This window comes from Hippoglossus hippoglossus, chromosome 15 (assembly GCF_009819705.1).
Source record: "Hippoglossus hippoglossus isolate fHipHip1 chromosome 15, fHipHip1.pri, whole genome shotgun sequence".
NCBI lineage: Eukaryota > Metazoa > Chordata > Actinopteri > Pleuronectiformes > Pleuronectidae > Hippoglossus > Hippoglossus hippoglossus.
Window position 1 is genome coordinate 1,171,885 of NC_047165.1, and position 15,199 is coordinate 1,187,083.

The window sequence follows — 15,199 nt, forward strand, 5'->3', positions numbered from 1 at the left end:
ATCCGTGTGTGTGTGTGTGTGAACTGGAGAGAGAGAGGGAGAAAGGAAGAGCTGATCCTGAGTCAGTGTGTGAGGGAACAGACGAGAGAGAGACCTGCTCACACACACACACACTCTCTCTCTCTCTCTCTCCCTCTCTCTCTCTCTCTCTCTCTCTCTCTCTCTCTCTCTGTCTCTCTCTCTCTCTCTCCCCCTCGCTCGGATCCACACGGGGGGACGTGGTGAGGAAGAAGGGGAGGAATGAGGAAGAAGTCCTCCTCGCTCGTCTCGCGCGCCTCGTCCCAGCTCGTGCGGGTTTGCTGATGCAGCGGCTCCGGTCACCGGATCCTACAGGTCGCCCCGGTCCCGCCGCGTGGAAACGAGGAGTCGAGCGGAAACAGATCCACGGAGGAGCTGCCGGTGCATGGGAATCTCCTCACCCCTCCTCACCCCCCCTCACCCCTCCTCCTGCGCGCCTCGCTCGCTGGACACGCCGCGTATAAGAGCTCCCTGCGTCTCCATTACCATTCCCCACTACTGGCGTACCTCTACTCCTCCTCCGCCTCCTCCTCCTCCGCCTCCTCCTCCTCCTCTGCTTCTTACTTCTTCAGTGGAGCTGTGGAGCCGTAGTGCCGCTCGTACGCCTCCGGACTGTGGACACTCTGGACACGAAGGTAGGACACTCCGCGGCTCTCCGGTGGGTAACGAGGGTGCATGCGGGTCTTTGCCCTGGTTCCGTGGAGGGAGGGGGGGACGGGATGGGAGAGGGGACAGGGGACAGGGGACAGGGGGGGAGCCCCGTGCAGCCCGGACGGTTTCCTCGCATCCTCCCTCCTCGCCACGCGCTCCACACTGCGCCTTCTCCTCCGTGGCGTGGAGGTGCGCTGGCCCCCGGCCGGAGAGGCGCTGGCTGCGGGGGACTGGGAGTCTCTGGGTTTCACTGGGAACCAGCAGCGGTCCAGACTCCGGAGAGGCTGCTCCTCTTCGCCCCAGGGAACGGTTTTCCCCCTTGCTTTTTCCTTCCCCACTTCCCTCCTCTCCTGCTCCCCCCCTCTCCTGCTCCCCTGCTCCCCTGCATGTTTAAGTGTGCCCGCCTGCCTCGCGTGTACCCGGAGGGATCTGATCAGGGATCAGATCAGGGATGCAGGGCACGTTCACAGATCCACGCTTCACCTTTTATAGGCGTCAAATGTGGAAGTTGGTGACAAACATGCGCAAAATTCCCCTTTGGACATGTGACCCCTGCAGAGGGAAGATGATCCAGGCGCATTGAGAGCAGACACATGTGTGCGCAATTCTGCAGGTCCGCATCCTTTGCGCCAAACAGTGCAGTGCTCTGGGGAGGGGGGGGGGGGGTCTGAGTGCGGACCCCGTGGCTCAGTCTGAAACGGGGCTGATTTCTGAATTAAGCAGAACTGGATCATCTTGTTTCATCCTCGGGCTGCTGCTGCTGCTGCTGCTGCGTTCGGGCAGATGTTATAAATGGAAATGAAACAACGGGCAGAGCTTCACACGTCACTTCACTGGTCCTGTAAACCTGCTCCAGAGAATCAGAGAGGAGGCAGCAGCAGCTTCCCATTCCCCTGATGTGACAGAGCAAACCTCGGTGCTGTGACAAGTGCTGGGCACATCAGGCTGCAGGTGCCATCAAGGCTTTCTAGGCAATTCTTTTCCAGCTGACTTCAGTCGGGGCTTGATGGGCACGGCTCAGAGGAAGTGCAGCTCATCCACTGTGGAGGCTATGAAACATTTATTTATGACAATGAAAAACTGAAGCGCAAGCAGCCCGCGCTCTTTACTGCCTCATCCTCGCAGTGAGGAAGAAGGTTATTGTTGAAATTGAATATTTTCGATCAGCCCAGTGGTGATGCTTCACGACACAGGTCCAGAGCAGCAGAAGCTGAAGTGATGTGTTTTCCAGACCTTTGTGTGATGCCAGATTCCAGCTGCTTCTCAGTGGGTCTGCACCAAGCAGTGATCAGACCCGGAGAGAACACGTACGCAGGTACACAACTTCCTTGCTATGCAACAACTGCAGGGTCACTCTGGTGGGGGGGAAATGCCCGGGCGGTAGAAGCAGGTTTAGCACCATTCCAGTGTCACAGCGTAGTGTTCGTCTATAAACATCATTTGCTGTGAATGGTTTCTCAACATACAGTATTCTCATGTGATTTCTGCCAGGCCTGCGTCATTCAATTTTTGTTAAAAATATCTATTTTTATCCATATCACTCACATTGTGATGAAATGGGAGTTATTATTGCACTAAATATATAAATAACCCAGTGACAGACCAAATCTTTCAGCCAAGACTTTACAAATATCCCCCAAAAGGAGGATAAATATAGATAATAAAAACCTATAGACACCCGAATGGAACAAGGCCGGTTTTAAAAGATCGTTGACTCAGATCTTATATGTTCCCACGCTCCAAAGAGTGGTTCTGCAAAGGTGACCCTGTTCCCTATAGTTTACAGTCAACAGGGTCGCCACAGAGCAAGGGCAGGTCGGGGAAACACTTCTGCTAATGTAAAGTGAAGTGAGAAACACAAAACAGCTGATGAGTGGGATTGGTTTTGCAGATTAGAGAGTCCTGCGATGTAAATGCCATTTAAAAAAAATACAGTTTAAACTACTCAGCTTTTACCTTTTTAATTTGAAATATAACAACAATGCATATGCATGAATATATATATATATATATGTATATATGGTTTTTATAGTAGCCTACAGTAGCATAGAGAATAGTGCACTGTATCTAGTCAAGGCAGTTATACTGGTTGGAGACAGTGTGACCTCAATCAATAGCTAATAAGCTAATAGGTAGCCACCCATGTCAACCTGAGTATGAGCTCATTTATTAGAAATCAATAAGCCGATTGGTGGATTCCCTGCGAGCTCACCATCTATCAAAGGTCAGTTGTAGGGTGCTCCCCTGTGATTGGCTGATACGTGCGACCCCCGCTGCCATTTGTCAAGTCCTGAGGTTAAGAAGTGGACGTGCTCGCTCCAACGCGGCCTCAGTGCTTTTCAGGTTACACATAACCCCCCCCCCCCCCACACACAATTCACAGGCCCAGTGATAAAATATGGATGAATTCAAACAAGGTTACACACGCAGCCTAGTCAGGAAGCAGAGTGTAGCACGTGATGGTAGAAGCTGAGAGACGAGTCAACTCCATTTAATGCATAAAGGATATAAACATGTTTGTGTCCGAGCACGTTACGATCTGAACGACCTTCTGTTGGATGAGCAGGAACTCTACGAGCAGGCCTGGAGAAAGAGAGGAACGTGTTTACTCAGCACGCAGCGGATGTTTGTCACCTCACACAGATGTGACTGTGTACGCTGTGTAAGATTCTGATTTAGAAACCAAGTTGGCCAGAAATGGTAAAATGAAACGTGAAGCTATCATAACACTTAGCCAGTGACAGTGAACTAACGAGCCGTCCCTGGACGCTGAGAGGAGAAGGTTAACTCAACAGGAGATTTAGATTTACCTCAGAATCTGGAGACGAAACATATTTCAGATGTTCAGAATATAATTAAAGAACCCCCCCCCCCCCGAGAAGGAGCCTGTTTGCCTGTGGCTGCACCTTCTGTGGATGAGTGGAGCATCTCAGATATTTTGGTTTTTTTGTTCTTGCTTGTTGACTTCCTGTAGCTCATCATAGCTTCACGTGTCAGTGCCCCCCCCCCCCCCCCCGTCAGCGGACAGACGGACAGAGTGACAGGCAGGAGGATATTGTCCAGTGTCTCTGTTTGCTGGTGCGATTCCCCCTTTCACTCCAAGGGTATTCTTATATGAAGAGACATCCTGGCTCAAGGATTGGCTGCGAGCTGCGTCCAGGCTGAAAGAGCTCAGCGTCTCTAATGACAGTAAACGCAGGACATTAATCTTCAGTTGTTTGCAGCGGCTAGTGTGCGTGTGTGTGTGCGTGTGTGTGTGCATATAATGTCCTCCCCTCACACACTTGCACACAGTGGAATATCCCTTTAGCATTTCTTTATAAGAGAAGGTGAGGGTACCATTCCTCAGCCCCGTCTCTCCCGTCTCATACTCCCCCTTTTCTTTCCATTTGTCTCTCTCTCTCATTTTTCCTTCCTCCAGACATCCAACTCCGCTTCCTACATTACATCTCTCTCCTCCTGTCCCTCTCTTCCTTTCTTTTTGCTTTTCCATATTTCTTCATCGCGCTTTCACTCACGGTTTTACATTTTGTACCATCCCGTCTTCCTCCGGAGCAGAAGAATTCCGGCTTCTCCTCGGAGCCGCGGGCTGAAGCGTTTCTTTGTGCTTTTCCTGCAGCTCACAGGTTTATTTTCAGTGGCGTGCACATGGTCTGCATCTATTTTTCAAATGACTTTACCAATACATCACTCGTAATGATGATGTCAAATTTCCATGCGTGATTCATTCCCTGATACAAATTAGTGGTTTGTGCAGAAAGTGGGGTTGTGTCCTCTCTCTGGTCGACCGGCCGCCTGTTGGCACCTTTGGGTGCTGCCTGCAGAGGCTCCGAGGACTGACAGCACCGGGGCGGAGAGAGAGCAGCTTGACTCACAGCAACACATGGTTTTGGTTTTCTTTACTTTATGTATTGTGCTTTTGTTTTGGCCTCGGGGGAGTATAGGATTCAGCTGTCCAGTATTTGTGTGAGTCTGTGTTTGGGCTGAAACTCGTCTTATGTTGTATTCCTCTGGAAACACATTCAAGTTTTGAGGTCATAGCGCCGGGGAATTTCATGGCGATATATTCTGACACCTGATATCTCAATTAAAAAAGGAGGAAAAATCCAAAGTAGCAGCCTCTGCTCAGTGACTAAGCCGCTCTAGTGTTAACAGCAGAGACAGGAACACACCTCGAGTGTGGCTCGGATATCGTTCAGGACAAATAGAGCAGTAATGATTCTAACGAGAGCGAGATCTGGATTCAGACATTCCCACAGGATCTTTGCACTTGTACAACACGCAGCTCTAAACAGAACAGGTCATTATCTTGAGCCATCTAAAGTGTAGCCTCATGATGAAGTGATAAAGTGTAAAGCAATCAGGATTGTGTAAGCAAAGTTTAGAGAGGATTTGTGTGCATGAGGATGAATTATAAGTGAGCTGGCAAGAAGAACAAGAGCAGAGAATGGAAACTAGAGCATTGGCTTCTTAAATGAGACGTGTGTCATATCTGTTACACTATACGTTCATATTTGTAATTATGCTATAGTGCTTTATCTTAAATCATGCACACTATAGTCTATAATGAGAAATCCACAAACCAGCTGGAAGATAGAAGAAGTCCTCTGCTCAGGTGCCTTTCAGCAAGGCACTGCAACCTCCCTTTGTGTAAATAATGTGACATAACCATCTGAAATCATAACAATCATGATATCATAATCATATATTCATAGATGCTGAAGCCGCTCTCTGCAGCCATGCAGCACAGTCACAGTGTGACACTCAGTGGACACTCAGAGATATCACTCCTCTCACTGTACCTGATTCCTTTTCCATCAAGAACCAGGAGTTATTCTCAAAACAGTGAAAAGTAGTTTCTGTATGTGTCCCTGGGGCAGCTGGGTTCGAACCCTGTAAGCTGGCCTTGTGATGAACCGATGACCCGCTTGCCTCTTGCCCAATGTCGGCAGTAATAGGGAGTTGATGGGATAATGTGTCTGATGGATCTGGAGTCTAATGGCTTCTGTTTTCCTGTAATCCTGTGGAGAAACAATCAATTTAAATAATAACTTGTGCCTGCTCCCAAAACCATTATGAAAAACCTTCAAAATATAATTGGAACATGCTCCAACAGTTTGAGTGGTGCCAATCTAAAACCACTGTTGGTGCAGGGGGGGGTGCACATCAGTGGTGAATCTGTCAGACTCCTGCTGCCACCGGCTCTACTCTTCTGATGCAGCTTCTCTTCGGTGTTTGTTTCGGCCTTTTACTCAAAAGTATCTTGTAATAATTTAAACAGTTTCTCTGAGAATCCACTGGAGAACAGGAGCCAGACAGAAACCCCTCTGGTTTCTGGAGAGCAGCTGGCACACAGAGAGAATGCTCTTTAGCCATCAGCCTGTTGGAAAAATGACATCCTTAAGTGAAAAACAACCAAATCCCAAAGCACACTGAATTATTGATCCCTTGGAAATGCCACACAAAGCCTGGTGCGACCACACAAGAAGGTGGTGGCCGGCAGAGAGCTGCTGGCTTCTCTCCCACCAGAAGGTCACTCTTAGGTTATCAGCTCACTGGATTGTGGTTTAATTAAGGAAAGGTGTAATTGTGTTTGTGACTGATTGTCTTAACTGATCTGATCTGAGAGACAGAGAGAGAGAGAGAGAGAGAGTTATAGGTAATTTACAGTTTCATCTATAATGAGCATTGTGGTAGAAAGAAAGCAGAGCAGCACTGATGTAACTGTCGATGTCTGGTAATTTGTGCCGTGTGCATGTAGCAGTGTGAACAGTGAATTAATGGATGCTGGTTTGCAGGAATCGAGCAAGAAGCTTGTCTGAGGAGAGTTTTAAGCTGATCTGTGTTTCAGGTCTTAGGGTCCTGTTATTGATCCTTGATTAAAAACTGTGTGTGTGTGTGTGTGTGTGTGTGTGTGTGTGTGTGTGTGTGTGTGTGTGTGTGTGTGTGTGTGTGTGTGTGTGTGTGTGTGTGTGTGTGTGTGTAGCAGTGCTTTGTCTGGAAGGTCTAGAAAGTTCTTCAAGTTTGTTCCTGTGGAAGTAAATCTCCAGACCGAGCAGTCGCATTCAGACACTGGGTCAGATTTATAGTTGAAAGCGATATTCTATTGTAAATTCTTGAGGGTTTGGTTTGTGAGGCAGGATGGCTGGAGGGGGGGGGGAGGCTCAGGCCGGGCTAAAAAAACTGAGTCCAAGATCCAGAGCCGGCGTAAAGCGAGTGCAGGAGAAGGGCTGCAGGACAGGCTCATGAGGAACAAGTCGTTACAAGGGACAGACAGATTCCAGGGTGTGAGTGGTGATGAGCTCGCAGAGTGAAGTGAGTCTCACTGAGTTAATGAGCTGATCAGGAACAGATGAGCAGGTGGAAAAGACCACACACACACACACACACACACACACACACACACACACACACACACACACACACACACACACACACACACACACACACACACACACACACACACACACACACACACACAAATATGTAGAGCTGCGTCTGAGTTGAAGTGGTTGTTCTTCAGTTTCTCTTCTGAAAATCCAGAATGTCCTGAGCTCCAATTTCACTGATTTACCACCGGATGATACAGTTGAAATCAATATGGCAATGGAAACTACTTTTTTAGGGATTCTAATGGCGATAGGGATGGTGGGTCAATATCTCCACAACTAGGATTGCTATAAAATTACAGAAAATTCATGATCCCCAGAGGATGAATCCTGAAGACTTTAGTGATCCTGTGACCTTTCCCCTGACGCCACCAAGAGGTTAACATTTGTCATAATGATTGAATTGTCTCAACAACTATTAGATTGACTGCGATACCCCCCCCCCTCGGGATGAATTTTCATAAACAATAGATGGGGTTAGGGTTAGATAGTTGTATTGACTCGTCATTGTCTGCTTGATTTTAGCTTTTTGGGTTAAATACCAAAAGTTGGGGGATAAAGATTCCTTCCATCTGCTTATATGTACAGATACGTGTAATATTGGTTCACTTATATTTCCTATTATTGGAAGATATTATTACAATTACACCCAATGATCTTTAAAACTGTCTGTCTCCTACATTTTAATATTCTGAGAGTTAAAAACAGGCTGAATTCTCTCAATGCTTTTAGGCGTATCAGCTCCTGGGAGAATACACAGGCCCACACTCAGAATGCGTCTGGATGTTATTCTGTGTCAGTACTCAAAGGGGTATTTGCATTTTCTTTTTATCCCCTGAAACCTCAGGAGAGGATGTGTCTTCGAATATTCGCACAAAAACCCAGAATCGCCTGCATCCGTTTCGCTGCATCTGCTTCCATCACATCTCCTTTTAAATTCCACCCACAGTGTGCACATTTGACTGCGTCTGCATATTAGAAATTGATTTTAATTTCCTGCTCATAACTTTGAGAGCCCGGTGTTGCATCATCGGGCTCTCAGCTGCGTCGACCCCTGTGGTTCTCAAGCAGGGGTCAACCTGGATAGAACACAGTCAATCACCAGGCAGCCCTGAATCACAGAGAGGATGTTCATGGGAACGTTGCTGCTGCCCAGATAACTTTCTCTAACACAGAGAGGAAACATTGAATAGATTTACTTTTTTATGCTTCTTTACCAGCAGCAGCAGCAGCAGCATGATTCTGAATCGTCCGTCCAGTATCTCAGCAGCAGCCTCAGGGAATATGTGGTTCAAAGGTTCACTTGGACTCAAGTATGAAGCAACTTGAAGTTGGTGATCAAATCGAGCGCTGTGAAGTTAATTGGGCTTTTTTACAAAGTTTATCATTATGATTATCAGTCGGCCACATACGTAAACACCTCTTCACACGCAGCAGGGAGTTTTAATCAGTATCCAAATTACCCAACAATGTGCAAATACTTGGTTATTCGTGGTGACGAGGCGGAGCAGCGTCCCCACAGAGGCAGTTTTACTTGATTGAAAATGATTCTTAACAAATTATGGCTTTCATACAAACAAATTCTGCCCTGAAGCAATTACATGGAAACTGAACGTAGTCTCAGTGTTGGGATTTAGTGTTCTCTCTTCCTCACTGCACTTGGATGATGTTCAATCACTTTTATTAGTGAATCTGTTTGTTTCAAAAAAGTAGAAACATTAGCACAAAATCAAGAGTTTGTGATTCCACCAGTTTAAAGTGTTGATAAGAAACTTCTGCATCCACAGAGAAAGACACAACTGCCGAGGCACAGAAATCACAAAGTGAAGAACTAGACGACACAAGTAAAAGACAATTACACCAAAACATTCACAAAATTGATCAGTTGATTGACAAAAAGCCCAAATACAGTTTTTATGTGGCCACTGGTCAGGTTTCAGATTCGACACGCCACACACCCACGTTTATCTGTGGCCTGGTTATTTACTTGCTGACCTAAATAGCTCAGCAATTTCTTCCCTGAAACACGTTTCTGATTTAGTGAAGTTGAGACTTTTATGTTCTTCGTGCTTGAACCGTTCTGTTTCGAAACTCGAGTGTTGCTTCATGATCAGCCTCAGCGCTCTGAAGTCTGCACAGAGGTTCTTCCACAGTTGGAAGGCAGATCCGACCTTTCAGTGCTTACGAGAGGTTAAAGCGAATCTATAAACCACTCAGCTTCCAAACAACTCTCACAGAAGCGACGTATTTGAAGAGAGAAGAGTTTGTTACGCCTCATACTTAGACTTAGATTTCTATCCATCATGAGATATTAAACTTGAAATGAACACGTATAATAAAATCACAGGACAGAAACAAAACTAAAAATCCCTTTTCTTCCAGACATGTCTCTAATGTGAATTGTTTCCTCTGCTCTCTTCTTTCTAAAGATTTCAGATCCTCATTAATCGTCACCTCGTGGTTCTGGTCCGGACGTCACCATGGGCCGCTGGGATCACTCCCTCCTGTCCCCTGCCCCGAGGCTAGCAGTCGTCACGGTGATTGTCCTCCTCCAACTCCAGCTCTCGTTGGCTGGCGCGCCGCCTGAGCCGAACTTGGGCGACTCGGTTTTTGCAGTGTCCACCAATAAAACCGAGTGCTCCAAGCCCGAGGCGTGCGCACGAGGGGTGGTGCTGCCTATTTGGGAGCCGCAGAACCCGTCGTTTGGCGACAAGGTTGCTCGGGCTACAGTTTACTTTGTGGCCCTGGTCTACATGTTCTTGGGTGTGTCCATCATCGCTGACCGTTTCATGGCGTCGATAGAGGTCATCACGTCACAGGAAAAGGAGATCACCATCAAGAAACCCAACGGGGAAACCACCACCACGACTGTTCGAATCTGGAACGAGACCGTGTCCAATCTCACCCTCATGGCTCTGGGCTCTTCAGCTCCTGAGATCCTGCTGTCCGTCATAGAGGTCATGGGTCACGGGTTCCAGGCGGGCACGCTGGGCCCCTCCACCATCGTGGGCTCCGCGGCATTCAACATGTTCGTCATCATCGGGCTTTGTGTGTACGTGGTGCCTGACGGGGAGACGAGGAGGGTCAAGCACCTCCGTGTCTTCTTCGTCACGGCCACCTGGAGTATCTTCGCCTACATTTGGCTCTACCTGATCCTGTGTGTGATCTCGCCGGGCGTGGTGCAGGTGTGGGAGGCGCTGCTCACGTTCATGTTTTTCCCCATCTGCGTGGTCTTTGCCTGGGTGGCTGACCGCCGCCTGCTTTTCTACAAGTACGTGTACAAGCGCTACCGCACTGGCAAGCAACGTGGAATGATCATCGAGACCGAGGGCGACCGTCCACTTCCTTCCAAGGTAAACACTACCACAACAAATACTACTACTACCTCGTATAACACCATCAGTCCAAGTACTACTACCTCGTACATAACACCATCAGTCCAAATACTACTACTACCTCGTATAACACCATCAGTCCAAGTACTACTACCTCGTACATAACACCATCAGTCCAAGTACTACTACCACGTCGTACATAACACCATCAGTCCAAGTACTACTACCTCGTATATAACACCATCAGTCCAAGTACTACTACCTCGTACATAACACCATCAGTCCAAGTACTACTACCACGTCGTACATAACACCATCAGTCCAAGTACTACTACCACGTCGTACATAACACCATCAGTCCAAGTACTACTACCTCGTATATAACACCATCAGTCCAAGTACTACTACCTCGTACATAACACCATCAGTCCAAGTACTAATACCATATCAACGCCTTGTCAGCAACTGAAACAGAAATTTAATTATTTGCCAACAAAAAGACAAAAGCTTTGAACGAATTCTGAGGGTTTTTATCTTTAAAGACTAATTCTGATTCATCATAATCTGGGTCTTGTTTTCAGAGCTGTGATCATAATATTTGTTGCTAAGTTAAAGTTAATTTCTAAGAACCGAGTATTCAGAAATTATTCTTTAATATTCATTCAAAGCAAAATCATATCTGCCAGAATTACCTGAATCTCTTATGGGCTTTATAACTGTTGAGTACCTGAAGTACCTTAAAAATATATTAGCCTAACAATAAAACCTTCTATTACCTCGGGAACTAATACAATTTCTCTTTTATCTCAATTCAGCTGAATCTAACATGCTCAGATTTTCAAATCTTTATCTGAAATGCAGGTACTTTGAACAGTAAATATTTTGTCATCCTGAACAGAAGTTCCTCGATGATGATGATGATTATTAGGATGATGATGTTGATATTTGAATTAGATTTTAAAAGCTTCCTTCATCAGTATCTCTCTAAAGAACCTTAACTGTCATTCTGCCAAATCTTTTTTGCAAGGGCATGAAGTTAGGAAGCAGTAAAATTAATTAAGCACCGCTCATCATGAGTGGAAGAAGAAGCTCCTGAGTAGGAGGAAGTAAGTGATAAGTAATGTGTCTGCATTACTGAATGGAATTCAGCCAAAGTAAACTATAATACTGCAAAGAAACATGCAAAGAAGTACTTGTGTGGTATTGTCACTTTTTAATTTCCTTTAGTGCTTTGTAGACATCAAACTAAATAGTCGGTATTGTCGTGTTTATTCATGACTCATATAATTTACACTGAAGAGCTGAATCGACATCAGTGTCTCAGACGGAGAAGAGCGACTCATTTAAAAACCCTCTTAACGATTTAATCATATTTCATAAATACATGTCTACCTAATGAAAAAGATGATTTCTATGAAAAACTGAAGCTATTGATATTGAGAGTTGTAAAATAATGGGATTTCAACATGTTTAATAAAAATATTATGCTAATATAAACTTGTATTCCCATGCACAGCAGAACTCTTCAAAACTCTCTGTTCACTAAACTCAGCTGAATCCTCCCGAACCAACTCTAGAGTCAAACAGTATTAATGCTGAGATTCATATTCAATGATTGCATGAAAGTCGTCCAGCTTAAAGAGGCAAAGCAAATTATTATAATCATATTTACATTCACCATTTTAATTTGTGTTACTTCTTGAAAATGTTTACATGCTCAAATGTACAGGAAACACTTTCATTGCTGCTGCTCCTCTTTTCAGCCTCTGTCTGAAAGCCTTGGTTTTAGCTCCTGTCTCTTTAAGCCCCCCCCCCCCCCCTCCTGATAACAAAGCATCATATGTTTCCTTTAAAGTTAGAAGTCAGAGGTGTTGATGATATGATGATTGTGGAATCTCAATCTATACTGATGACGCTGCTTTCTCTCTCCTCGTCAGGTGGACATCGAGATGGACGGGAAGATGCTGAACTCTCATGGTGTCGACTTCCTGGACGGGCCCCTGGGTTTGGATCTGGACGAGAAGGATCTGGACGAGGAGGAGACCCGCAGAGACATGGCCAAGATCCTGAAGGAGCTCAAACAGAAGCACCCGGACAAGGAGGTGGGTGAAGGAGGAACCTCACATTAAGTGCAGCGGCAGCGTGACATGAGAAATGCACTGACACCGCTGTCAGCGCTTCTCCTGCCACGGCTGTTTTCCTCTCGTGGGGAATAAAATGACAAAATAATCAGCGACAGATGGCAGACTTTCTGTTGCCTTCTTTATCACTGTGATTATGGTGATGAATGCAGCCCAGGTCTCGTCTCAGCCACTCACGTTAATCTGATAATGGTGCAGCTGAAAAGAATCAGAAAACTGCAGCAGTCGTGACACACATATCTGAATAAAAGCATAAACACAGATAATCCAGTTCTGTCCTTCGGTGTATTAACAGTACAGGAAGTCGAGTCTTTGTAGAGCGTCCACTTGTGTCTGTATATACAGAACAACTACAAGTAAAAGAGTGTTAAGTAGAAGATATTACATTGGTTCACTCCAACAGATCGACTGGACGATAGAGATGGAACGGACACAGATACAAAAGGTTCCTTGAAGTAAGAGGTTGTATTTTCACACCTCAGTTTAAACCGTTGAGAAATAAGAACCAGTTTTGTTTTCCTAACACTGTATTCCTACTTCTCTATTTGAGAAACCCAGCCACATATTGAAAGGCGTGATGAGGTTGGTTCCAGTCGGTGTTCCTCTTATTTTCTTGGACAAGGTTTCACACAAACACATGTAACAGACGCCACAAGCTTCTTACATGCATGAGAGACGCTGCTAAAATAGCTTGTTACGCTTTTTGCCCTCATCTCTATATGGATTAAGAAGGAGGCTGATAAAGCTGTTGTCAAACACTAGTCTGCTTTTTATTCTTCCTCATACTCATCTTGGACACAGGGACAACAATATTAGTTGCAGTAAAGTAGTTATATTCTTATTTTAGCTGCATTTCCCGAAGGAGCTGTATGTGACACTGCAAATGTTCGAGACATTTTCAGACATGTATCCTGCTAGGCCCCCTTGTGAAATATGAGAATACAGCAGGAACATATCTGGAAAGTTCACAACCAGTGAGTGAGTGTGATGACGACATCTTGAATATGATGATATCAGCTTGGAAAGAAACTGGGCCTCGAGAGCTCGAGGGTCAGAGTCCCTGGCTCCTCCCCTTGCCTGAATGTGCTGGACATGTTCCGGACAGAAGAGTTCATGTCTGAAAACAGTTTCGACCTGAAATTAATGATGGAGACATTTTGCCAACTGACCTGATTTAAAAGCGACAAAGAAGAATCTACTCCTTTCGTGAGCAGAGGTTCCTCATTCCAAATGTTACCAGACCACGATTCAGTCTCACCTTCTTGTTTGTGGTTTCCCATGGAGAGATGAGCTAGTGCAAAGGTTTAGGATTTCTAATAACTTTAGTCCAAAAGATTTGATTGGCTCAGTTGTTTAACTGAGATAAAAACTGTTCACCTGATCTCCAACAGTACTAATCATCTGGTAAGAGAGGGGGGGGGGACCTGTGGGATGAGGACAAGTGGGAACAATGGAGATTTAATTTTGAAAGGATCAAACCAGGAATACAGAAGCAGGATGGATGTTTGCTGCAATGTGCTCTAGAATCTGGATCCTCTCGTTGACTAAGGAGATTACAGAGCTGCTCTGGTTTCGTTTTGCGTGTACGGTTGTGTAAGATCTCACAAAGCCGCCGATAATCTGGTGCATCTTCCTCGATGTAAGAAAATCACAGACGCTGTTGATAGAAATGTCTCTGCTCTCGACGTGTTGTTACGACATGACTCACATCACAACCAGGATGAAACTGTCAGGGAGCACTATCTTCAACAATGCATCATGTTCTTCCCCATAGACGATGGTGTGTTACATTCCAGAATCATACAGGAGAACATGTTTTCACCTTTTGAATGCCGTTATGTTTTCTCGTCTCAGGTGGAACAACTCATTGAGCTCGCCAACTACCAAGTCCTGAGCCAGCAGCAGAAGAGTCGTGCTTTCTACCGTTGCCAGGCCACTCGGCTGATGACAGGCGCTGGCAACATCCTGAAGAAACACGCCGCCGATCAGGCCCGAAAGGCCGTCAGCATGCACGAGGTTCGCTCTGATGTCGGTGACAACGACCCCATCTCCAAGATCCTCTTTGAGCCCGGTTCCTACCAGTGCCTCGAGAACTGTGGCACCGTGGCCGTCAACGTGATGCGGCGCGGCGGCGACCTGGGCAAAACTATTACTGTGGACTACCGGACAGAAGACGGGACGGCCAACGCTGGATCGGACTACGAGTTCACAGAGGGCGTGGTGGTGTTCAAGTCCGGTGAGACGCTGAAAGAGATCCGCGTGGGGATCATTGATGACGACATCTTTGAGGAGGATGAAAACTTCCTGATTCACCTGTCCAACGTCCGGGTGTTGACCTCTGAAGGCGAGGAGCCCGATGAAGGCGAGGCCGCGAATCACGTGGACTCGGTGGCCTGTCTCGGCTTACCCGCCACAGCGACCGTCACCATCTTTGATGACGACCACGCCGGTATCTTTACGTTTGAGGAGCCTGTTTGCCATGTGAGCGAGAGCGTCGGCACCATGGAGGTGAAGGTGCTGAGAACGTCGGGGGCTCGCGGCGTGGTCACGGTGCCGTACAAGACGGTGGAGGGAACGGCACGAGGCAGCGGGGAGGACTTCGAAGACTCTCACGGCGTCTTGGAGTTTCAGAACGACGAGATCTTGTGAGTAACAATTTCCCTTT

The 15,199-nt window shown here is 46.4% G+C and overlaps 1 protein-coding gene across 2 annotated transcripts; it reads left to right on the forward strand.

Moving 5' to 3' along the window:
• The first annotated feature begins 216 nt into the window (after positions 1–216).
• LOC117775338 (sodium/calcium exchanger 1-like) lies at positions 217–15,199 on the forward strand. 2 transcript variants are annotated; one of them, XM_034608412.1, is made up of 4 exons: positions 217–655; positions 9,483–10,411; positions 12,331–12,495; positions 14,389–15,199. In XM_034608412.1, the coding sequence occupies exons 2-4, from the start codon at positions 9,539–9,541 to the stop codon at positions 15,181–15,183; spliced, it is 1,833 nt and encodes a 610-aa protein (XP_034464303.1). In that variant the 5' UTR covers positions 217–655; positions 9,483–9,538; the 3' UTR covers positions 15,184–15,199. The 2 variants fall into 2 exon arrangements, with proteins under 2 accessions (XP_034464303.1, XP_034464302.1); XM_034608411.1 differs by having other exon boundaries at positions 218–653; positions 9,488–10,411.